The sequence below is a fragment of the Trachemys scripta genome, chromosome 1 (assembly GCF_013100865.1).
Source record: "Trachemys scripta elegans isolate TJP31775 chromosome 1, CAS_Tse_1.0, whole genome shotgun sequence".
NCBI lineage: Eukaryota > Metazoa > Chordata > Testudines > Emydidae > Trachemys > Trachemys scripta.
Window position 1 is genome coordinate 330,893,271 of NC_048298.1, and position 25,598 is coordinate 330,918,868.

Here is a 25,598-nt window from a genome sequence, read left to right on the forward strand (position 1 = left end):
TGAGCAATGCAGTTCTAATCATTTTGTCAAATTAGGCTTTGTCTAGGCTAGAAAGTGTTGCTGCTTTGATTTTATCGGTCTAGCTAGTGTCAAAACCCTCGCTAGGGTGGATGCAGTTATACTTGTATAGCTTATTGCAGTTCAGGAAGCATATTACCCGGTATTGGTATAAGGCACCTTTATTCTGGTATAACTATCAGTAAACAGATCACACCCCTACCCAAATTTAGGTTGCTAGGTAAGAGATTGAAGTCCAGGACCTCCATGGTAGCATTTTCTGCAATGTTTCCAGTTCCACGCGCAGGGCCAGTTAGAAAAGCAAAACTGCAGGGTCTCAATGCGTGGATGAGACAATGGTGTAGGGAGGAGGGGTTTAGGTTTATTAGGAACTGGGAAAACTTTTGGGAAAGGGGGAGCCTATACAGGAAGGATGAGCTCCACCTAAACCAAAATGGAACCAGATTGCTGGCACTAAAAATTGAGAAGGTCATAGAGCAGTTTTTAAACTGATAGCTGGGGGAAAGCCGACAAGTGTGGAGGAGCAAATGGTTCGGACAGAGACATCCCTTAGGAGAGAATCTATTAATGGAGATTCTCTATGTCCTAGTAAGGAAGAGAGAATGGAAGATGATAAAATATGGGTAGGATCTGATGAGAAACAGTCAAATGAAAAATACCATTCAATTACATCATGTAATGGCAGACAGCTAAAAAGTGACAGTTTTTTAAAGTGCTTATATACAAATGCAAGAAGTCTAAATAATAAGATGGGTGAACTAGAGTGCCTCGTGCATGAGGATATCGATATCGATATAATAGGCATCACAGAAACTTGTTGGAATGAAAATAATCAATGGGACACAGTAATACAAAATATATCGGAAGGACAGGACAGGTCGTGCTGGTTGGGGAGTGGCACTATATGTGAAAGAAAGCATAGAATCAAATGAAGTAAAAATCTTAAATGAACCAAACTGTACAGTTGAATCTCGATGGATAGCAATTCCGTGCTTGAATAAGAAGAATATAGCAGCAGGGATATACACCTCTACCCCAATATAACGTGACTCAATATAACACAAATTCGGATATAATGCGGTAAAGCAGTGCTCCTGTGGGGCGGGGCTGCACGCGCCGGCAGATCAAAGCAAGTTCAATATAACACTGTTTCGCCTATAACGCGGTAAGATTTTTTGGCTCCCAAGGACAGCGTTATATCGGGGTAAAGGTGTACTACCGACCGCCTGACCAGGATGGTGATTATGACTGCAAAATGCTCAGGGAGATTAGAGAGGTTATACAAATAAAAAACAAAATAATAATGGGGGATTTCAACTATCCCATATTGACTGGGTACATGTCACCTCAGGACGGGATGCAGAGATAAAGTTTCATGACATCTTAAATGACTGCTTCTTGGAGCAGCTAGTGTTGGAACCCACAAGAGGAGAAGCAATTCTTGATTTAGTCCTAAGTGGAGCACAGGATCTGATCCAAGAGGTGAATATAGCTGGACCGCTTGGTAATAGTGACCATAATGTAATTAAATTTAACATCCCTGTGGCAGGGAAAACCCCACAGCAGCCCAACACTGTAGCATTTAATTTCAGAAAGGGAACTACACAAAAATGAGCAAGTTAGTGAAACAGAAATTAAAAGGTGCAAGGCCAAAAGTGAAATCCCTGCAAGCTGCGTGGAACTTTTTAAAGACACCATAATAGAGGCTCAACTTAAATGTATGCCCCAAATTAAAAAACATACTAAGAGAACCAAAAAAAAGTGCCACCGTGGTTAAACAACAAAGTAAAAGAAGCAGTGAGAGGCAAAAAGGCATCTTTTAAAAAGTGAAAGTTAAATCTTAGTGAGGAAAAGAGAAAGGAGCATAAACTCTGGCAAGTGAAGTGTAAAAATATAATTAGGAAGGCCAAAAAAGAATTTGAAGAACAGATAGCCAAAGACTCAAAGTAATAGCAAAAGAATTTTTAAGTACATCAGAAGCAGGAAGCCTGCTAAACAACCAGTGAGGCCATTGGACAATCGAGGTGCTAAAGGAGCACTCAAGGACAATAAGGCCATTGCGGAGAAATTAAATGAATTCTTTGCATTGGTCTTCACAGTTGAGGATGTGAGGGAGATTCCCAAACCTGAGCCATTCTATTTAGGTGACAAATCTGAGGAACTGTCCCAGATTGAGGTGTCATTAGAGGAGGTTTTGGAACAAATTGATAAATTAAACAGTAATAAGTTACTAGGACCAGATGGTATTCACCAAGTCCTGAAGGAACTCAAATGTGAAATTGCAGAACTACTAACTGTGGTTTGTAACCTATAATTTAAATCAGCTTCTGTACCAGAGGACTGGAGGATAGCTAATGTGTGAAGCCAATTTTTAAAAAGGGCTCCAGAGGTGATCCCGGCAATTAGAGGCTGGTAAGCCTGACTTCAGTACTGGGCAAACTGATTGAAACTACAGTAAAGAACAGAATTGTTAGGCATATATTGAACATAATTTGTCAGGGAAGAGTCAACATGGTTTTTGTAAAGGGAAATCATGCCTCACCAATCTACTAGAATTCTTTGAGGGGGTCAACAAGCATGTGGACAAGGATCCAGTGGATATAGTGTACTTAGATTTTCAGAAAGCCTTTGACAAGGTTCCTCGCCAAAGGCTGTTAAGAAAAGTAAGCTGTTATGGGATAAGAGGGAAGTTCCTCTCGTGGTTTAGTAACTGGTTAAAAGATAGGAAACAAAGGGTAGGAATAAATGGTCAGTTTTCAGAATGGAAAGAGGTAAATAGTGGTGTCCCCCAGGGGTCTGTTCTGGGACCAGTCCAATTCAACATATTCATAAATGATCTGGAAAAAGGGGTAAACAGTGACGTGACAAATTTTGCCAATGATACAAAGCCACTCAAGATAGTTAAATCCAAAGCATACTGGGAAGAGCTACAAAGGGATCTCTCAGAACTGGGCGACTGAGCAACAAATGGCAGATGAAATTCAATGTTTATAAATGCAAAGTAATGCACATTGGAAAACATAATCCCAACTATACATATAAAATTTGGGGGTCTAAATTAGCTGTTACCATTCAAGAGAGAGATCTTGGAGTCATTATGGATAGTTCTCTGAAAACATCCACTTATGTGCAGCGGCAGTCAAAAAAGTGAACAGAATGTTGGGAATCATTAAGAAAGGGATAGATAAGACAACAGAAAATATCATATTGCCTCTATATAAATCCATGGTACGCCCACATCTTGAATATTGTAGGCAGATGTGGTCGCCCCATCTCAAAAACGATATATTGGAATTGGAAAAGGTTCAGAAAAGGGCAACAAAAATGATTAGGGGTAGGGAACGGCTGCCATATGAGGAGAGATTAATAAGACTGGGACTTTTCAGCTTGGAAAAGGGATGACTAAGGGGGGAATATGATAGAGGTCTATAAAGTCATGACTGGTGTGGAGAAAGTAAATAAGCAAGTGTTATTTACTCCTTCTCATAACACAAGAACTAGGGGTCACCAAATAAAATTAATAGGCAGCAGGTTTAAAATAAACAAAAGGAAGTATTTCTACACAGAACGTACATTTAACCGGTGGAACTCTTTGTCAGAGGATGTTGTGAAGGCCAAGACTGTAACAGGGTTAAAAAAAGAACTAGATAATTTCATGGAGGACAGATCCATCAATGGCTATTAGCCAGGAGGGGCAGGGGTGGTGTCCCTAGCCTATGTTTGCCAGAAGCTGGGAATGGGCGACGGGGGTGGGGGTGGGGGGGGTGGATCACTTGAGGATTACCTGTTCTGTTCATTCCCTCTGGGGCACCTGACATTGGGCACTATGGGAAGACAGGATACTGGGCTAGATGGACCTTTGATCTGACCCAGTATGGTGGTTCTTATGCTAGTAGGTTTAGTCCTCTGGCTAGCCTTCGGTGAATGTTTCAAGCCTTGCAAAGGAGTTTTCCAGACTGTAGTTACTTTCAGAATAATTGCAAATGAGGAGAATTTGAAACTGCTGCAGCTTCTCACCTGGGAAAGGTCAGTAGCGAGCTTTGTCTCAGCAGGTAGCACCTGCAGAAAAGATCAGTGATTAGGTGTCATGGGTGAAGAGGCTCGGTGTCTGGAACCGCTCTGAATGAAGCTCAGACAGGACCCTCCTGTAGGGTGGCACCCCGCAGGGTGCACTCACTAGGGCGAGCCTCCTTGGCCTCATTGCCTCCTGGGTCTGACCTCAGAGTGTTCAGCATGTGTTTTATGCCATGAGTTCCCTGCAGCGAGTCCACCTGAATAGGACACTTGGGGAAGCCTTACGTGCCCCCTTAAGGGGCCATACACCCCCAGCTCCCCAGTCAGCAGTGACTCTCCGTCAGCGTTGTAAAACAGACGGGTTTATTAGTCATCTGGAATACAGCATATAACAGTTCTTGTTAGCAGAGAAAGTAGAAAGGTTCAGCAAAGTCCATCTTGGGGGAGGGGGTGGAGGGCAGGGCTCTGGATCCCCCTGAGTCCCAAACCAGGTGACTGCCCAGCTGCCAGGAGCCCTCCCTCAGCCACGCCCAGTTGCCTATCCTCCGTCCTTTTTCTCTTTACCGGGCATCTCTCTTTGGTCTCCAACTCCTTCAGCCAGCTCCTTCGAGCTCTACAGCAGTCAGACCTGCCCTCAAAGGGTCTCTGCCACGATCACATACCCTTGTCTCACCACCTAGATACTTGTGCAACACATAAGGGAAAGCTGGGGCATGCACAGTGTTCATGCAAAACATTAAGAAAGTTCCCACTTTGTCACGTGAGGTTCTGGTGTTTGCACGACACCTGCCACATATCGATTGTTTGCAGCAAGCTGAAATACCGAGTCATGTGATCCTGCTCGCTGTTTGTGTTTCTGTGTCTCAGTCACTGGAGAAGTTATGAGATCGAGTCCTGGTTTGAAGAATGTAATTTATTATTTACATTGGCAGCCAGCTGTTTTCACTTGAGCCCTGCTTAACCTATGAAGGTCAGTTGGCCACACGCCTGGCACAGTCAGAACTCTTAACACTGACCTAATCAGCTGGGATAGTTACAGATCCAGGATGCATGCTGCTCTACGGCCAGCAGAGGCAAGGAGGAGGTGAAGCCCAGAAGGAACTGTGCCCCCCCCCAGCCAACACTTCCATTGTTCTTATTAAGCAATAGGTTGCAGGAGGAGGTTTCCCCCCACTACTACTTCTCCCCAGGTTTGAAGCCTCACATAGCAGCAACTTTCACTTGGGCTGAAGAAGACTCTTCTTACAGCCACATAAGCTAGTCAGAACGGTGCTTCTTGAGTGATAAAAGGCACTTCTCCCCATTGCCCTGCGCTGAACTCACGACCCGCTCACACCTCTCTCCCTCTGCCGAACTCAGATCTCTTACACGACTACGAACCTTGCTGGCTTCTGTCTGGCAAAGTTATGGGAAGCGCCAATGCTGCTGCTGCTCTCTCAGGAAGGTAGCACAGCATCAGGTTTTGTTCCATTTGCAATTTGAAGCTTGCGCCACTGCTAGGTCCTCCCCACCCATCTACTGCATAATATAAACGCTGAAAAGATTGTACCAACAGATGAAATAATTCTTACCTAGCCATTGTAATGGGAGGGTGGGGAGAGAGATGTCCTTTGGTGAGCTCTTTAGATCAAATAATAGTAACTTGCCCTTAATAGTTCCTTTAATCAAAGAATTTTAGCGCCTATAAGCATTAGTTGTTTGAGAGTCATAGTACCCTGGTAAGGTAAGTGTCACATCCATTGTACCCATGGGTAGAGACAGAGAAATTGAGTGACTTAGTGAAGGTTGCTCACTGAATTGGGAATTCAGAGTCTCCTAAGTGCCTCTAGCAGAAAATTGCTTTGCCTCCCATTGTGAGGGTCTGTCAGTGCTTGAAATATATAGCTATTAACTGATGCTAAAATATTCCAGTAGAGGGGCCTGAAGTGAGTGCCTGATTTTTTTCAAAGGTGCTGAGCACACACTTCCCCCATTCCGACCATTGAGAACTGGGGGTCTGCAACACCTTTGACAATTTAGCCAGTCACTTGGGGCCTAAACATGGATTCAGATACCTGACTTTAGGCATGCAACTTGGAACATCTTTCCCTGACTTTAATAAGACAGCAACTTTACAGGCAAGGGCTAAATGTACTTAACAAATGCCATGGGAAATGCTGCAAGCCAATACGGGGGCACTGTCCCAAATGCCATCACTATGTCCAGCTCTTTTTCTTTTGGCAGATGTCTCAGTATCTCCCACACCTCAAGAAGCTAACCCCCCCTTGCCTTCTCCAGAGCCTGCACTGAAGATTGAACTAGAACCAGCAACCATTGAGGTAAAGGCACATTATGGTGATCACTTGCATTTATATATGTTTTTGTCTTGATAAAGTGGGGAAATCCAGAGTGTTTGCAGAAGCAGGACTGGAGGGTGTTCTGGGGGAGGGAGGATGGTTTATCAGACCTGACTTTGATAACGAGATGGACATTTGGCTGTTGGTGATCATGCCCATAGAAGCTCTCTACACGCACCCTGCCTTAACTCTTGGTCCCTTGTGATATCCTGCAGGCTTCGACAGGAGGGAAGAAGCGGAAACGGAAGCGCGTGCTGAAATCCAAAACGTTTGTGGATGATGAAGGCTGCATGGGTAAGAATAGCTAACTCTCTCCCGCACCCACAAGTAGGGCTCACTTTATTGAAGAGTCACTGGGTTTTTTGCAAGTTTTACAGACCAAACCTATCCAGGGAAGGGGCCCACAGTGTCACTTTATTCTTCTTTTCTTGAGCTCTAAGGCTTCCAACTCCACTTTCCTGCACTGTAACTGTCCCTCTGTCAGAGGAGGGTGAAGAGAAGTTGTCATTGAATGTTTTCTTTTGTTCCCTCTTTCCTACCATTATAACCAGCACTAGCACGTTCCCTCCTTTTCAAAAGTGTATACCTTAAAAAAAAAATGCCTCAGATTATGGGTCAGATTAATTGGTGACACAAAGCAGATAGAATGCTCCGGAGCAGCTGGATTGTACCAATGAATCTGGCCCTCAGTATAACGCAGAATACCCCAAATAAACTGGGGAAGAGCAACAAGCAGCATGTTTGGGATTTAAAACTCTAAAAAGCAAATCCTTTGTTCCTAGCAGTCCTGTGTTCTCTGGCCCCTGGGAGGAGGCAGGTCTGGCATGTTTAAATTCTAACCTAGCTCTGATACTGATGCATTCGGTGATTTTGAGCAAGGCACTTATTTCCCTACCTTGCAAGAGTGTTGTAAGATTTAGGTAACGTTTACATTTGAAAAACTGGCGGAAGCATTATTTATACTAAACACAACGTGTGCCTGATTGTACAAGATACTGAGTGTCCTCAACCCCTGTTGATTTGAATGGAATCCAGGGAGCTCGGCTTATTCCAGGAGAGGGATCGGGTCCTGTGTTTTATATATCTCCTATAAAGAAAGCTAAAGCTAGCAGGAAAGTAACTGGCTTCAATAGTAGCTAAAGGCTCTAGTACTAGGTTTTTGTCAGAGGGAAACGGATTTGTTGAGAATTGCTCGTTGAGTTTGCATGATGGGGTGTTGTGCACTCCTGACTCCAGATAGGACCGTTAAGATTTTTGGAAGGAAAATGAAAACCTTGCTCGACAGCTAGTGTTTTAATAAGGTTGGCATCCAGAGCTCGCCATAATGAACATTAAAGCTTTTATTTCCAGCAAAGGATTCTGCATTCCTTTTTCTATTCAGCCTTTTCCAAATGTGCCAGTACTGGGAAGCTTGCCTTTTTCCCCACTGGCCCATGGGTTTAAATGGTCTCTTGTGAAATAGGCAGACCTTTGGTTTACAAATTAATATCCACTACAATTTTATGGAGGGGAAAATAAGGCCCTTGTGGTGCACTTGGAAAAGGCTCAGAGTAGCAAGGAGAGAGTCAGATGGGGCTATGATGCTTTAGAATTGGGTAAGAAGGAAATACTACTTTATGTACCAAAAATTTGCACTGGTCTGTGGTCCAGAACTTGCTGTGTCCCCATTTCATCCCGTCTCTCCCCCTGACCCGTGTAGGCCTGATAATCCTAAGGTCTCTCAGACCTCCTAGGCTGATATAAAATATTTGTATAATTTGAATTATGGGATTTTCACCTTTTTAAAATGGGTTAAAGCTGCCTAGATCAGAGCCAAGATATTGGAGCTTCCGATCTCACTGTTCTGAATATCACCCTGCTATAGACCCTCCCTTGAGTGTCTCCATGATTTTAGTGCCACTTTCCCAAGAACGACTACAGCTAGAAACTGGTGATTGTAAAGCAAATCAAATACTCTAGGGCCTAGCCCTGAGAGGTGCTAAGCACCTGCAGCACCTAATTGAAGTCAGTGGGAATTGTGGGTGCTCACCATCTCTTAGGATCAGGTCCTTAATCTAAAGGCTTGTCTAATCACAAATGTTGTGCAGTTTTTTAACCATGCTGACATAGCTGAAGTTCTACAACCCCTTCCCACCACCATGACCACCCCAGTGTGGATGCAGTTATACTGGTATAAAGGTACTTCTGCTCCTATAGCTTCGGGCTTGACTGCGTGAGGAATGTTTTAACAGGTGTACAGCTGCAGTTATACAGTTCTAATCCCCCAGGGGGACACTCTCACTCCGGTATAAGAGTGGCTTTATTTTAGGTTTAGCTTAAACGCCTTTCCAAGTGACACAAGCTAAACTGAAAAAAGGCACTTTTATGCTGGAATAAGAATGTCTACATGGTGGTCTATTTTGGTATAACTATACTGGTTTAAATTCGCACCTTAAGTTATACAAAAAAATAACTTTTTCCTGTGTATATGAGACCTGCATCCCTGAAAGGAAGGAGAGTCGCTCATACTGGTATAAGATACCTGGACACCATTATAACTGTGTCCACACCAGGGGTTATTACTGCTATTACTTTCCATTGTTAATAATCACGCCCCTAACCAAGAGAGTGTTACTGGTTCAAAAATGTGTGTGGACCAAGTGTTACTTAACTCTGCTTCTTATGAGATTGGTTGCTAACGTCACAGTGGGACGCTTTCAGATTTAGTAAACTCCTGCAGGTATTGGGCTGGTCCAGGCCTGAGAGAGTGTTTGAATCCCTGTTTACCATGGAAAAGCAGCATTTGAAATGTGCAATGGCTACTACAAAAACGCAAGACAACCTACCAAAGAAAAACATTCAGCTAAATGCTAGATTCTCTATCCTACAGTCCGTCTCTTACAGCTTGGGCCTAATGGAAACCCTCAATAAACGATTGCACACAGATAGGGTAGTTTAACCTCTGAGGATAATTCATGCTAAGAGCAAAGGTAGGGAGTGTGTCAGCCAGCAGTAACGGCCTCTTAAGGCTGCTTGTTGAAAAGCTAATTGATTGTAAAGAGAAACTGGCTTGTGTTTAGAGTCCCTATTTGACTGACTAATCACACCAGAGGAGCAGGGTTTAGTACCACAGGGACTGGTGCTAAATGGTTTCTCCGTACAGCCGCGGATTGTGTAGAACCTCATTTGATTTAGTTGGTACAACTAAAAGCCAATTTTCCAGAAGTGAAGTTCAGACACCTGCAAAAAAAAAAAAGTAGAGTTGCTAAAGAAAAAAATGGTTTACTAGAAATATACCAGAATGCTGCATTGGAATCTGGTGGATCAGTGTTTACTTGTGGATGTTGATGGTTGCCATCAGTGGAGTTGACTCCAGATCCATTTTAGTAAGTATTGTTTTATAGAGCTAAACCCTCCAGGAGAGCTGGCTGTATTTTAAAGAATCCTTATTGAGGTTGCTGGAACAAACCATCCCGATGTGTAGAAAGAATAGTAAATATGGCAGGCGACCAGCTTGGCTTAACAGTGAAATCCTTGCTGATCTTAAACACAAAAAAGAAGCTTACAAGAAGTGGAAGACTGGACAAATGACCAGAGAGGAGTATAAAAATATTGCTCAGGTATGCAGGAGTGAAATCAGGAAGGCCAAATCACACTTGGAGTTGCAGCTAGCAAGAGATGTTAAGAGTAACAAGAAGAGTTTCTTCAGGTATGTTAGCAACAAGAAGAAAGTCAAGGAAAGTGTGGGCCCCTTACTGAATGAGGGAGGCAACCTAGTAACAGAGGATGTGGAAAAAGCTAATGTACTCAATGCTTTTTTTGCCTCTGTCTTCACGAACAAGGTCAGCTCCCAGACTGCTGCACTGGGCAGCACAGCATGGGGAGGAGGTGACCAGCCCTCTGTGGAGAAAGGATAGTTCAGGACTATTTAGAAAAGCTGGATGAGCACAAGTCCATGGGGCCGGATGTGCTGCATCCAAGGGTGCTAAAGGAGTTGGCGGATGTGATTGCAGAGCCATTGGCCATCATCTTTGAAAACTCATGGTGATCGGGGGAGGTCCCCGATGACTGGCAAAAGGCTAATGTGGTGCCTATCTTTAAAAAAGGGAAGGAGGAGGATCCAGGGAACTACAGGCCAGTCAGCCTCACCTCAGTCCCTGGAAAAATCATGGAGCAGGTCCTCAAGGAATCAATTATGAAACACTTAGAGGAGAGGAAAGTGATAGGAACAGTCAGCATGGATTCACCAAGGGGAAGTCATGCCCGATTAACCTAATTGCCTTCTATGATGAGATAACTGGCTCTGTGGATGAGGGGAAAGCAGTGGACGTGTTATTCCTTGACTTTAGCAAAGCTTTTGATACGGTCTCCCACAGTATTCTTGCCGCCAAGTTAAAGAAGTATGGGCTGGACTATAAGGTGGATAGAAAGCTGGCTAGATTGTGGGGCTCAACGGGTAGTGATCAATGGCTCCATGTCTAGTTGGCAACCGATATCAAGCGGAGTGCCCCAAGGGTCGGTCCTGGGGTCAGTTTTGTTCAATATCTCCATTAATGATCTGGAGGATGGCGTGGATTGCACCCTCAGCAAGTTTGCAGATTACACTAAACTGGGAGGAGTGGTAGAATTGCTGGAGGGTAGGGATAGGATACAGAGGGACCTAGACAAATTAGAGGATTGGGCCAAAAGAAACCTGATGAGGTTCAACAAGGACAAGTGCAGAGTCCTGCACTTAGGAGTGAAGAATCCCATGCACTGCTACAGACTAGGGACTGAATGGCTAGGCAGCAGTTCTGCAGAAAAGGACCTAGGGGTTACAGTGGGCAAGAAGCTGGATATGAGTCGACGGTGTGCCCTTGTTGCCAAGAAGGCTAACGTCATTTGGGGCTGTATAAGTAGGGGCATTGCCAGCAGATCGAGGGACGTGATCATTCCCCTCTATTTGGCATTGGTGAGGCCTCATCTGGAGTACTGTGTCCAGTTTTGGGCCCCACACTTCAAGAAGGATGTAGAAAAATTGGAAAGAGTCCATCGGAGGGCAACAAAAATTATTAGGGGTCTGGAGTACATGACTTATGAGGAGAGGCTGAGGGAACTGGCATTGTTTAGTCTGCAGAAGGGAAGAATGAGAGGGGATTTGATAGCTGCTTTCAACTACCTGAAAGGGGGTTCCAAAGAAGATGGATCCAGACTGTTCTCAATGGTACCAGATGACAGAACAAGGAGCAATGGTTCCAAGTTGGAGTGGGGGAGGTTTAGGTTGGATATTAGGAAAAACTTTTTCACTAGGAGGGTGGTGAAGCACTGGAATGCGTTACCTAGGGAGGTGGTGGAATCTCCTTCCTTAGAGGTTTTTAAGGCCTGGCTTGACAAAGCCCTGGCTGGGATGATTTAGTTGGGGATTAGGTCCTGCTTTGAGCAGGGGGTTGGACTAGATGACCTCCTGAGGTCCCTTCCAACCCTAATATTCTATGATCATTAAACACTGTGACCGCTGTGAAAGGGGAGAATCCCAGTAAGTAATACTCATCTGGGTTCAATGATTGGTTGGTTACTAAATGAACCCTTTCCAGTACTGCTTTGAAACGTCTGCTATTACCCTCTCTGTAGAAAGAAGCAACCACCTAGGTTTAATTTGTGTCTCCGTAGCTTGTAATAACTTTCAGAGAGGTGTTACGTAAAAAGAACGAGCTCTTCATCTGAATTTCAGAAGCACCAAGTTCTCTCAATCTAGGTATACATATAGCCATCATCACAACAGTCAGTGGATCTTCAGGTGCTCAGTATGATGGGTTCCCCCCAGGGTGACACCTGGAACTGGGGTACCACCTAGCCCCCCGACCCACCAGCCTGGGCTCCTTCTTTCACTTTACTGCTGTGACAAGCTGCAAAGCCCTCCAGGCTTCAGCCTGCACTTTCAGCAGCATGCATACAGGTAGGGACACACACAATTGTAGTTACATGCAGGCACTTTGACCAGGCCCTGCATACGAAGGCGACAGCTAGGGCAACAACCAGCTCCTGAGGCATGCACCCCCTCTGGAGTATAAACCCAAAATTATACCTTCTTGCACTGCACAGGGAACTGTACAGGGTAAGTTCATAAAATTTGCCCCCTCCCTCGGTGTGGAGAGGAATATGCAACAGCCTTCTGCCTCAAGTTATGATTCCCACACACTGGTTTAGATAAAAATAAGTTTATTAACTACAAAAGAGAGATTTTAATGTGATAGCAAACAGCTCAAAGCAGATTACCTAGCAAATAAACAAAAAACGCAAACTAAACTTAAAATACTAACAAGATTGGGTGTGAATAGCAGATTCTCCCCCTAAGAGATGATACAAGCAGGCTGCAGATTCTTAAGGGGCAAGCAATCCCCAGGTGTTCCATTCACAGGCTAAAAATCCCTTTAGTTTGGGTCCAGCACTTCCCCCAGTTCAGTCTTTGTTCCTCTGTTGTTTCCAGGAGTCGTCTTGTGTGGGTAGCAAAGAACACCAGATGATGTCACTCCCCGCCTTATATAGCTGTTGCATATGGCGGGAACCCTTTGTTTCAAAGCTTAGCTCCCAGACCGGTCTGTGGAAAAACACTGACATCCCAAGATGGAGTCCAGAGACATGTGGTTACATCACATGTCTTTGTAAAGTCATAGCAGCCATTACTCAGAGGCTGTCTGTAGCATCCTCAGGAAGGCTTCCCAGGTGGGAGATAAACTTCTTCTAAGGCCTATTGTTTTCCTAAGGTCCATTACCCTGAATAGGCCCTTCTTCACACACTGTCTAGAATGAAACCATGTTGTCTAGTGGGCGTTACCCAGGTGTAACTACATTGGAAATACAGATACATAGTAAATATTCATAACTTCAGATACAAAAATGATGCATGCATACAAATAGGATAATCATATTCAACAAATCATAACCTTTTCCATGACACCGCACAGGACTTATTTTGCATAAAATACATTATGATGATCATAATCATATCATAATATCACTGTGAAGAATATGGGGTGCAGTGTCACACTCAGGAGCTTGGAAAATCAGACCATCTGTGTATCATGCTTTTTGTAAGCATTGGTGGGAACGGTTGCCCTAGCAATGCTATTGTGGGAGTGGGTGGGATTCGGATTGGGCTGTTGAACCTTTCCGTACCAGGGTAACGGCTCAGATTCAGTCCTGGTCAGTAGTTACTGAAAGCCGTTACTGTCTGATGGCTGCTGCGTGTTCTGTGTGAAATGAATTGGTGTCTACAAACTAGTCCCTAGCGGACAATTGTCCTTGTTGCAAAAATCTTCAGTGTACTTGGCACCCTCCATGTTGCAGAGTCTATGCAGTGAGAAGATTTGGCACCTGACCTGCCCTCTCACCCAGGAAGACAGTCCCACCCAGCAGGGCTGAAGCGCATGGGTGGGGAGCCTGTTCTATGGCTGACTATGCACTCAGATACCAAGGGGATGGACACTGCGTAAGGCCCTGGGTAGAAGAGAGGACGTAATCCTCCACGGCTATTGATCTATCATCTTTCAGTACGTAGCCTCACTCCGTTCATCTTAAAAGTGAAGGGAGGCAGCCTAGCCCAGCTGATAAGAGCACTGGACTGGGACTCAGGAGACCTGGGTTTTATTCCCAGCTCTGTGATCTGCTGAGAGACCGTGGACAAGTCATTCCACCTCTGGCCTCCGTGTCCCCATCTGTAAAATGGGGACAATGATACTTGCTGCCTCTAAGTGCTTTGAGATCAGTGGGTGAAGAGTGCTGCATAAGAGCTAGGTATTGTTACTATGTCACTGGGAGCTATCCCACCTAGTTCTTTTGTTTTTGCCCTCTGCCTTGCCTGCGTGTTCGTAACTTGATGTCACGAATCTGATCGAGCGCCCTCTACTGGTCACTCACCAAACTGCTGTGAGGGGATCCAAATGCTGAATCCCACGTACCTTTAATTTGCTGGGGCTGGGTAGAGTGTAGCTTGGCTTTGGGTCTCTAAGCACGCGCTCCAGGGGCAGATCTTGTGCCTGACTCCCTTTTTGGCAGTGTAGACTCCAGGACCTAGGCGACTGCACTTTGAAACCGGAGTCATCTCCCCCAGGCCTCCCCAGCAGCTCTTGCATGTTCCCCAGAATGCCACCAAAGGTGTGAGACTTCTAGTTTATGGTTTACCTCATACACAGGGCCTGTACAAAATAACAAATGCGCCTATATGCGTTTCCCTGCCTCAGGCTCCTCCCCACTCCGGAGAGTTCTTTGGGCTTGGGCAGAATCCTCTGGGGTGTCCAGGATCCTTCCTCTGCATCTTGTGACTTCTGTTCTGAATCTGTCTTTCCAGCCCCACTGGCTTTCTGCGACCTTGGCTGGTCCCTGGTTAAAGTTGATGCTTCAAAAACCTACCTGCCTCCTCCCTTCTCCTGCCCAGACTCTCCTGCCCAGACTCTTTGCCCTGTCTGGGTATTTCTCTATGTTAGACAAGTTGGAAGAAGTAGCTTCTCCTACTTTCCATGCCCTACTGTTTGGTCCAGAGCACATGTTAATCTTAACTCCTCTCCATTGTCCCTGGTCTGGTAGGGGGATACATGTTACCATCTGTGTCAGCAACTGGTACGTTCCACATCCTCATAGAGGCATTCCCTGATGCAACAATTTTATAACCGCTTTGTAGCATCAGCCAGTATTCATACACTGAACCGAGGCAGATTCTCCAAACTGTCCCACTTACGAAAACTGCAGAGCCAGGATGCTATTAATTTTAACTGTCCTTCCGTTGTGTGCCTCTCATACCTCCTCATTGATTCCCTGAATATACTGCTTGGTTGGTTGCAGCTGTTATGAGCAAAGGCTTAACCACTCCTGCCACGTTCTCTTTCCAGTAACTGAAAAGGTTTACGAGAGCGAATCCTGTACAGATAGTGAAGAGGAATTCATCAAGTCCAAGCTGCCAGCTGCACACAGTCAGTCCGCGGCCGCTGTGAAGAAAGAACCCAAGGAGGATCGGAAGGGTCCGAAGAAAGGGGCAGCCACAGCCAGCAAAGCCAACAAACAAGTCTCCATCATGGGCTTCTTCCAGAAGAAATGAACTGAATCTCTCCCCACGATCCCTGGGCAGCTTGGAAATGTCACTCCTTTCAGTAGCGTTCGGCTTTGGAGGAGAACAACAGATGGGCTACCCTGGTGGGCAATATCTTGCTTACTGTGGAAGTAAGCTCTCCGCACCAGGTTTTGCATCAGAAAACTTAATTGTATCCATTATCTTGTAATTCTGTTTCTGTGCTAGGCCATATAGAAAGCCATAGCTGGGAGCAAGCGCTAGAGGAACACTTGGAGATCTGTTAACTTGTTTACATGATGACATTTTAAATTTTTAAGCATGGCCTTTGACCTGTCTGGTACTAAGGCCTGTTCCGGGAGTAGATGGACGAAATAAGAAGCTAATCCTTTTAGTGGAATCGTTTGATTTTTTTTTTTTTTTTTTTTTTTTTTGTCTTGTTTGTTTAAACGTTCAGGTTGGTTAAAACCTATAATGTAACAGGCACACATACAAATAGTGAACATCTGCTGCAGCTATAACTGGATGAAATGAATTTGATTTCTCCCCCAAGACTGGTAAATAGTTTTCTCTCTGCCTTTATAATCTTTGTTGGACAAAGTACCACATATAAAATTCTCTCAACCATTTCTTCCTTAAGTACCTCCTCTGTAAAGTGTTGGATGCCTAATTATAGACCGTGACACTGCTTGTGCTCCATCACTCTTTGCAAAAACATCATTAAGGCTTCCCACGCAGTTGGATATAGTGAACCAGGGGGAAGGTCCAAGCCCGACCGGTCACTGGGAAAGGAACTGTGTGCTCAGCTCTACAAGTGGGTGGTTATTGACTCGAAGGTGGGCATGTGAGTGGGTTGTCCTAATGAAAATGGCAGTGTACCTGTCTGCATCGTAGCCAGGGACATAAAGAAGTATGCAGCTCCTCTTTTGTTGGCTTTTATTTATTTAAAGTCTAATGGGCATGTGCCATGTACAAATGTTTTTTTAAAAAGTCTAGTGTCTAAGGAAATGTGCCATAGCAAAATATTGGTCCCAAGGAACCAACAGCCTGTGAAGATGATGATGTGCAAAGTATTGGAGCCCAAATTGTCAAAAGTGACTAGAGATTTTGGTTGTCTGAGCTCTCGTCTACAGCTAAAATTTAGCTGGACCTCACTACGTTGCTCAGGGGTGTGAAAAATTCACACCCTGGGCACTGTGGTTAAGATGACCTAATCCCCAGTGTGAACGCAGCTGTGTTGATGGGAGAATTCTTCAGTCGACCTAACTAGCACTGCTCAGGGTGGTGGATTGTGCACCTGGACAGAAAACCCCCTTCTGTTGAGCTAGGGAACATCTACACTATGGTGCTACAGCTGAGTAAGGGTTGGCATGTTTGGGGCATGTTTTAATAGAAGTAGAGGGCCGCCACTGGAAAAGGATGGAAAGCCTTGGTTTAATCTTTACAATGAACTTTTGTATCTTTCCCAGAAAAATACCACTTCAATGTTTCTATTTTTCTTGGCATAGCTGGAAGTATATTCTAAGAGTAATGTTAAATAATAAAACCCTTTAAACACTTACCTTCTTTTGTTTGTGTTACTGATTGTTCTTGGAGAGTTGTGCTACCTTCTGATTTCCCATATAGCTTGTATAAATCTGAAAAAAGCAGGTTCATGGTATTCAATTGCATGGCAAAGCTTCCAGATATAAAAGCAATCCAAGACTTTACAGAACAAAGGATACATATATTAAAAATACAGCTGGAACTATTAACCAGTCCGATAACAATTCGGGAGTCCAGAAGGGGTTTTGAGACAATGCTTTAAAATTCCAGTTATATCTATTTAATGTGGTGCTGTGCTAGGAGACAAAGGTGCTGGTTTCTCTTGTCATTTATAAAGTTTAAAAGGTCACATTCTGGCATGACTGTTATCATGATAGGTTCCGGCCCTTTGCTTTAACCATTGTTCTCAGATTCCTTGGTGGGCCAGAGGTTAAGGTGCTAGCCTAGGACATGGGGGAACCAGGGGTCAGTGGGCAGGTTCCCCATCTGTAAAAACTGGAATAGCACTTCTTACCTCCCAGGGGTGTAGAGGATAAATACATGAAAAGATTGCAAGGGGCTCAAATACTAAGATAATGGGAGCCATATAAATACCATAGGTAGTAAGATTTTCTTTGTACTCCCGTGTTCAGATTGTTTGCCCTGGATGTAGCCTGCATTAACATTCTACATCTCTAGGTATAATAATACACAGCGCTTGCATGATGCCTCTTTTCTGGGGATCTCTGAAAGCACTTTACAGATGTTGGTGTCACTGTCCCCATTTTAGAGATGAGGAAGTTAAGGCTCAGGGAATTTCAGACATTTGGGAATAAAAATCAAGAAGCTCAGTCTGCCAGGCTCCTGTTCTGACCACTGGATCTTGCCGCCTCAGGGCGGAAGGTAGTTTAAAAATAATGCACACGTGCTAAGTGATGGCTTGAAAAACTGCAGATTGTTTGAAGGGTGAAAATAAACATCCTTTGCTTTGTAAGCGGCTGGAAAGCTAACTTGTAAAAATGTCTCTGACAACTTCCCGCATCATTAAGCAGAGCAGATTCTGTTTGGAATGAGTGTCGGCATTTTCACGTCTCCATGCTGCCTTGGACTGGTTAAAAAAGTCCTTTGCTGACTATAATAGCCATTCGAAAAAGAAAGCGATTTTGGGAGGAGCTGGGAAGCATTCTTATCAACTTGCACTGCCCTGTTCAAATAAATGTGTGCGGTGAAATCCATCAATGCTTGGCATGGAAATCAGTCATTTCTAAGCCATCCCGGTCCATGTTCAGTGGTGTTAGCTCCCCCAAAAGAGCATGTGGAATTGTTTTGTTCTCTCTGTATCTTCGTTCCTGGAATGCGATGCCAGCAGAACATTAGATATTGAACAGGAGAGTGCAGAGAACAGCAGGCCCCATATAAGGAAATAAAATCACTCCACAAGGTCATGAGTGGATAACATGCATTGCCAGCAATGTACTGTGCGTCAGTACTCCGTTTTCGTAACTCCTCTTTTCCTCTACTGTTAGGGGACCCTACAAAGTGTAATAGCAGTTTTAGTTGGAGCTCCTCTTAGTGTTTGTGTGCAATAGATTACGGGAGCTATGGCTTGGCCTTCAGGGCATCAACTCACTGGATTCAGTTTTGTCCCATTGTCCAATCTGAGTCTCATAAGAGCTTTAAATTCCACTGCTCTGCAGCTCCACTGTCCCTTCATTTGATAGCCAAGTCTCTTTAGTAAGCCCTGTCCATGGGGAAGCAATCAGTATGTGCCACCTTGAGTCTGCCAAAACCAGTAACTGTATCCCAAATAGTATAAATCCAGTTGTATCAAAGAAATTAATGTTCCCTCCCCATCCTGAAGTTCACTTGCATATCCAACTTAAGTTCTACGGTCCATTGATTTCCTGGTGACGGCACATCAGGCCCCCCAATGCTTAGCTATTACTGTGATGAACACTATACATAGCAAAGGTACGTTCTCTCAGGGGGATTTTGCTGTGTACATCTTGTCCTATTGCTTTTCCCTCCAGAGTCCTCAGAGTGTTTTACCTAACGCGTCTTCTGACCCTTCAGATAGACCGAACAGAACAGGTGCTTCTCCAGACTATTAGACTGCTTTGTTCCAGCTACTGGTGAATTTCCTAGACCCACCCTTCCCTCAGTGCTGAAAGCTATCCAGGACCAGCAAAGATTATGACTACTGTGGAATGGGTATTTGTTCCTAGCCTTCACATCCTTCTTTACTAGCAAACGAGTGTATGGGCCGGAACCTCAACTGATGTCAATCAGTGTAGCTCCATGGAAGTCAATGGCCCCGTAACACTAACTAGCATAGAATTTTCTCTCGACCCCATTCTGACTCCTTTCTTGGCTGTTCTCGCTTTTATCCTTTTCTTGGAAATTTTTGTAAAGCTCAGACCAAGAAATTTCACTAACCACCGTTTGCCCCAGGCATTCTCAACACATGCTCTTGAAACGCGCTCTCTGTGTTTAGAATGAAGTAGGCTTGCAATGTGTGTTGGGTTTTTTTTATGCCATTGACATTTCAAATTGGATCTTTCAGTAAGTATTAATACTTCTAAGGCGGAAAACCTCTGCTGATGTCTATTATGATTATTATTATTATGGATATGTAAAGCTGAAGAGAGAACTTTTGACCATATGGAATGAGGGTGGAATTTGGTAGAAAGAATTTAACCTCTACTTTCTTTGCTTTGCACGGCATCCAGAGCCGATTCCCAGCTTAGCTTAATTTTTTGCTGGCTGCGTGGTTTCAGCTTTCCTCCTTGCCTCTAGCAGAACAATACCTATTGAAATGCGTAACCTCGCCCTATAATTGCAGGATCATCACGAAGGAGTCAATAGACGGTCTGGTGCATAAGGACCCACATCCTAAGGAAATGGCTCATGCATTTGCTGCCAGTGGTCCCTTTGAGCATCAAATATCTATGAAAAATGCAGGAAACTCAACTGGAGCATCCAAATTATTTTTGCCTAGAGCGCGATTACATGCGCATGGTGCATTAAAGACCTGACATGCTTCTGTTCTCAGGGGCTGAGAATTGAAGTTCGTCTCACAACTATAACAAGAGGTGAAGACAGACAAAGGGTAGCTGACATAAGACAAGCTCAAGTTACAATTGCTTGTATGAATAGCTTTGCTGTATGTATTTTATTGGTGCCTTTTTGTTGTTTCTGGAGAGGATTAAGAGGATCTGCTGTGCTAATCCAGTTTTGCTGCTGCACAAGGAGCTTTGGCCTTATTGAACTGAGGGGAAGGGGAGTCATTCTAATGGAATCCTTACCCCATTTTCTACATGAGATGGCTGGTGTAATGGCACTGGCCCCCAATAGATCATCACTGGACAGATTCTGTGCCTGCTCGCATGAGCTATGGGGTGTTTCTGAGCAGAGTTTTTAATAAATTGAGAGTGAAGTCTACCCTGTGACACTGGTCTCAAATGATGCCCCTTGTGCTGGGATCCATTTATATCTTGTAAGCTAAGCAGGGTCATTATGTTGACAGGAGATATTCCAGGAACTGCTAGGTTCTATGGGAAGTTGTGATGGTTATGCCGTAAGTGAAATTCCTTCCCTCTGAGCCACGGTTGAACCGATGCCCAACAGGGTTTTGGAGGCAAGCGGGTCCACACTGCTAGAGATGTTGTCTTTCACAGGAGACATAAAATAAAGTTCCTGACCAGTTATGGTCATTTAAACTCAAAATTCTTTCTACAGATCGTTGTAATTTAGGCCTTTAATAATATAACACTCACTGTGGAACTGCAATCTGTACCTGTTACATGTAAACATGGATCTGGTCAGTGCTGTAGAGCAGCCATTATTTACTCTTGGATATTTCCATGGAACCTTAAGTGTGTGCACGTGCTGCTTTATGCAGATAAACCAGCCCCTGCCCCAGAGATCTTCCCAGCAGATTGGGGTCCCCTCTTGGTGAACCAGGGAATGTGTATGTAAAACATCCTGACTGTATCTGTCTTTCCCTGTAAGGAACTATCTGCATCATCAACAAGCAGCAAAGTTTGTTTCTGGACATGGAGCCTGGACACTGAAGGATGGTAGGAAGAGGGCAGTGTTTCAGGGACCTGGCAGAAGCTGTTGACTCACCTTCCATTGAAGGTATCTGACCTCTGACTGTCAAGGTGCGTGTGTGGCCATGGATCCGTTTGGACCCACTGCTGTTCCTGGACAATCATATATCAGTGACCAGAAATGGCGTTTACTTTATTAGGCTAATTAGGAGACTGCACTGTGGTGCTTCATGGTGGTCCTCACAACTTCATCTCCAGGCTTGTCTACTGCAACACGTTCTGCCACTGTGGTGTCTGCAAACGGAAAACCTGGTCTCGCTAGTCGGTTAGAATTCTTTGAATGTTGATAAAGTAGTGGGGAAAGGAGAACTCACTGATGATTTATTTAGCACAAGGTCCCTTGCAAGAGTCTTCTAAACAGTCAAGGGCAAGCGATAAAGTATTGTTGTCATGGATCAAAAACTGGCTAGGAACAGAAAACAAGAAATAGGACTAAATGGTCCATTTTAATCATGGCAAAAGGTTAACAGTGGGCACCTCAAGATTCCATACTAAATCCAGTGGTGTTTAATATATTTATTTATGATCTGGAGGTGGGGGGTGAGTAGTGTGATAGAAAAACTAGCAGATGATACAAGTTTGGAGCATAGAGAATTGTGAAGACCTTCAGAGAGACCTAAAACAAACCAGGTGAACAGGCAACATGATGGTAAATAAAATTTGCTGTTGATAAATACAAAGTAAAGCATGTTGGAGGGAAAAATCAGATTACGCATACACCTTGCAGGGTTCTAAATTAACTGTATCAATGTGGGAAAGGTATCTGGGCATTGCTGTGGACAGCTCAATGAAGATCTTGGCTCAGTGTCAAAAAAGCAAACCAGATGCTGGACAAGCAGTTCATCATGCTAGGCAGGGTGGGTGTGCCCATGCAAACGAGATCAGTCCCTGAAGTCCTTTTCCATAGCTCACCACCAGATGTCAAGGGTGAGCTCATTCTGACTCTGCTTACAATTACATTAGATTTTTTTTCACAAGGGTAAAGGAAAGAAGATGTAAAGGCTCTAAGAAGATGAGCTTGCTGTTACAGGTCAGACCAATGGTCCATCTCATCAGGTATGCTGTATCCAAGAGTGACCAACACTAGCCACTTCAGAGAAAGTACATGTAACCCAACGAAAGTTATGGAGTAAGGTACCTACCTGGGAAGTTTCTTCCTGACCCACATAGTTAGTGGTTGGCTCATGCCCTGAAGCATGAGGGTTTACATCCCTTCCAATGATTGTACTGTGCATTTTAATTTTTGCAAACATGCCCAGTGAAATGGATGGATGGTTGAAATAAATAAAAGAAATACACTTTGGATCAACTTGTACCTTAAAGTCTGCCCCTTTTTGATTTCCCACCCATTGCTACATGCGCACAAATTGAGTGAACTTTCTTTGGACCTGATCTAACACCTGTTGAGGTCAATAGAAGGATTCCTGTTGGTTTGAATGGGCTTTGGATCAGGCTCTTTGGCTGGGCTTTGACCATTTATGCTGCTACTAAAATTCTTTACCCTCATCCAGAAATTGTAAAAATTAAACACCTTTGTTTCAAATGTTCTGTGTGCCCCCTACTGGCCCTGCAGCAGCAGTGAGAAGTCTAACAACAGAAGCTGTGCTGGCCAATTCTAGTGGACAAAGATGAATGTTGTTCTGGCATCAGGGTGATCTAAGTGGAAGTTGTTGTTAAAATACGCAGCAGCTCAGCCAATTTCACATCCATTTCCAACTCTGGAAAACAAGGGGCAGCTGCCCAGTGAGAGAGGACAGGATGGACAAAAAGATCAAATGTTATTTCTGCAGCTCCAAGGCACTATTACAACCAATGAAGAGGAAAACAGAAATGACACAAAGGCCTTGAAAAGAGGGTGTGTGTGTGGGGGGAGAACTTTGAGTTTTGACATGGTGAATTCCCTTCCTGTGAGCCATGGAGAAGAAGGGGTTTTTTAAGAGGAGGAAAATGTTTGCAAAGCCCCACAAGAAAGAAAACTCCCCAGTGGCTACCTCACGCACAGCAGCTAACAAGGAGCTCAAGGTCTCAAAGCACTTAACAGAGATCAATATCACTGCCCCCATTTTAAAGATGGGGAAACAGAAGCACAGCGAGGGCAAGCGACTCCCCAGGGTCATAGAGTAGGTCAGTGACATGAATTGAGAATAGAACCCAGTTTTCCTGACTCCTAGTCCAATGCCCTACCCATTAAGCCACACTGCCACAACACTTCAATTCTTGCAACTAATCCTGTAAAGCCTGTCCTTCCAGGATGCCCAAAATGTAAAAACAAACAAACAAACAACATTATTCATAAAATCTTAGCTAACCACTTTATCTCCTCATTCAACCTTAACATCCCCCTGGAGTAAGGGTGGTTAAACTTCTGATCATTACCTCCTTAAAGTATCTGGATTTATAAGCTTCCATAAATGGCCATTTGTTGTTTGCAATCTTTGCTTTGCTTATGGTATAACAAGATTTGAAAATGTCAAATAATGACATTAAGCAACACAAATAAAAGTGTTACTGTAATTTGTATCTTAGATGCATTCCACCCGGATGACACAACCAAAGGAAGAATTGCCCACAACCTTTCTTAAAATACTTCAAAAATACCACGAGGATATTAATCAGCCTCTAAGGAGAAATACTTGTAACTCATCAAAAGTGAATCTAGTTCTTTTCAGATCAATGGGAGAATGAAACCTGCTCAGGTTACACTCACTTTCCCCCTTGGCATGAGAGATGCTTCTCAAATTTCAGAAGTAATGGAATTCTACTAATCCTTGTGAGAAAGGGTTCGAAACTGCTGATCTGCCTTCAGACCCAGTCATCAGTAATGCTTTGCCAGATGACATGGCCGTGCCTGCATGGAAAGCCTCCCCGCAGAGGTTGCCAAAAGGGAAAAAGCTAGAGCCTTTTCTTGATCCTTGATCCTTCAGCAACGTCACCCACCATGTGCTGCTTCTTCACTTGTATGTAGCCATATCTAATACCCCCAGAAATAGTGTGTCTAGATGCCACATGCACACAATTCACCAGTAAACAAAATGCTCATGCTCTCCATAGGTTTTGCCGCTTGCTAAGGAGGGTTGCTCCTGTTTGCTTCAAAAGAAGGCACTGATGACAGTTCAGCTTATGTTAGTAGTTGTCATGGCACACAGATGAATCTTGCATTGCACCCTAAAACTAGCCAGAACTGGCTCATCCTGACGTCCGGTAGCAGGGAGTTCCATAGTAGAGAGCTTGCCACCCAGCATGCTTGGGTTATGGTTCATGGCAGTCTCACCTCAGGCTCTGTCAGCCACTGCATCCCCTCCCTGAGAGACTAGTAGTCTCCAGGCGCTAGTCCATCAAAGGTTAGCACCAGAGCCTTGGAGTGGGTTTGGTACTGGATAGGGAACCAGTGTAGAGAACAGTGCTGTGATATGTTGCCCTTGGTCTGTATGACCCAATAAATGGATGCTGTATGGTAGACCAGCTAATGGTACCATGTGCACCTCACAGTCAGCCCCAGGTATATGGGAACAGCAATACCGCAATACACAAGGTTCATCTAGCTCCAATGGTCACTAGAACCAGTCACCTGTTTCAGAGCAAGGTGCAAGGACCCCACAGCAGATGGATGTGGGATAACCTGTCACCCACGTTAAATTTAATCCTAGTCTCTAATAGCCAGAGATTTGTTGAAACTCTGAAGCATGAAGGTTAAGATCCCTTCCAGTTTTTTTTAAAGCATTAACTATGATGATAATTCTGGATATGCATGTTACCAGATAAATATCCAATCCCTTTTTAGATTTGTTATATTCTTGGTTTCAATTACATCCTGTGGCAATGAATCCCCCAGTCTAATTATATGTTGTATGAAAAAGCATTTCCTTTTATCAGTTTGGTAGTTGCCACCTTGTAATTGAATTGAAGGCCCCTTTATTCATGTCTCTGAGGCAGACAATCCCAATGTTTTCCCTCTCTTCATGGGAGGGTTTGTCCAGACCTATGTTCGTTCCTTGTTGCCCGTCTCTGAACTTCTCTAGCTCTACAATATCCTTTTGAGATGGGGTGACAGGACTGCACAAAGTATCCAGATGAGGCCACGACACTGATTTCTAGAAAGGCGTTGTAATTCTTTGCATCATTCACAGGATCCCCAGCCTCTTTGTTATTGGGGCAGGAGTGATAAAGGGTTGTTATCCTGGTTATGTGAATCAAGGACAGTAGAACTGTACTTGGCATTTTATGACGGAGGGACTCGCCCTCAACTAAGTAGCACTCACTAGGCAAGGGACATGGGTTCCAAACCCCAGTGAATTGAGAGAGGCTGGGGACAGGTATTTGTGCCTGGTAGTGTGGGCCCCTTCTGAGGGCCCTAAACACCACTTTTACCCCTCCTCTCTCCAGTGTGCAATAACAGAGCTAATTTTGACTCCATTAGGAGTCTTGTTACATGCTACAGAGCTGAAAACGCTGATACCTGAGTCTAAGCATTAGACCTACTTTGGACTAGTGGTGCACTAGCACTGAGGCTCCCCTACTACTAGCTAAAATCATTGAGAGCTGAAGTCACTGAAGAGCTGAGATCGCTGAGAGCTG

General features: G+C 44.3%; 1 protein-coding gene across 2 annotated transcripts in view; it reads left to right on the plus strand.

Moving 5' to 3' along the window:
- POLD3 (DNA polymerase delta 3, accessory subunit) overlaps nucleotides 1-16,949 on the plus strand; it is a 32,093-nt gene extending 15,144 nt beyond the window's left edge. For both annotated transcript variants that reach the window (XM_034759113.1, XM_034759115.1), the window contains exons 7-9: nucleotides 6,256-6,350; nucleotides 6,584-6,662; nucleotides 15,212-16,949. In XM_034759113.1, the coding sequence (XP_034615004.1) occupies nucleotides 6,256-6,350; nucleotides 6,584-6,662; nucleotides 15,212-15,417 (380 nt within the window). In that variant the 3' untranslated portion in view covers nucleotides 15,418-16,949. The remainder of the gene's footprint in view (nucleotides 1-6,255; nucleotides 6,351-6,583; nucleotides 6,663-15,211) is intronic.
- Nucleotides 16,950-25,598: the final 8,649 nt, after the last annotated feature.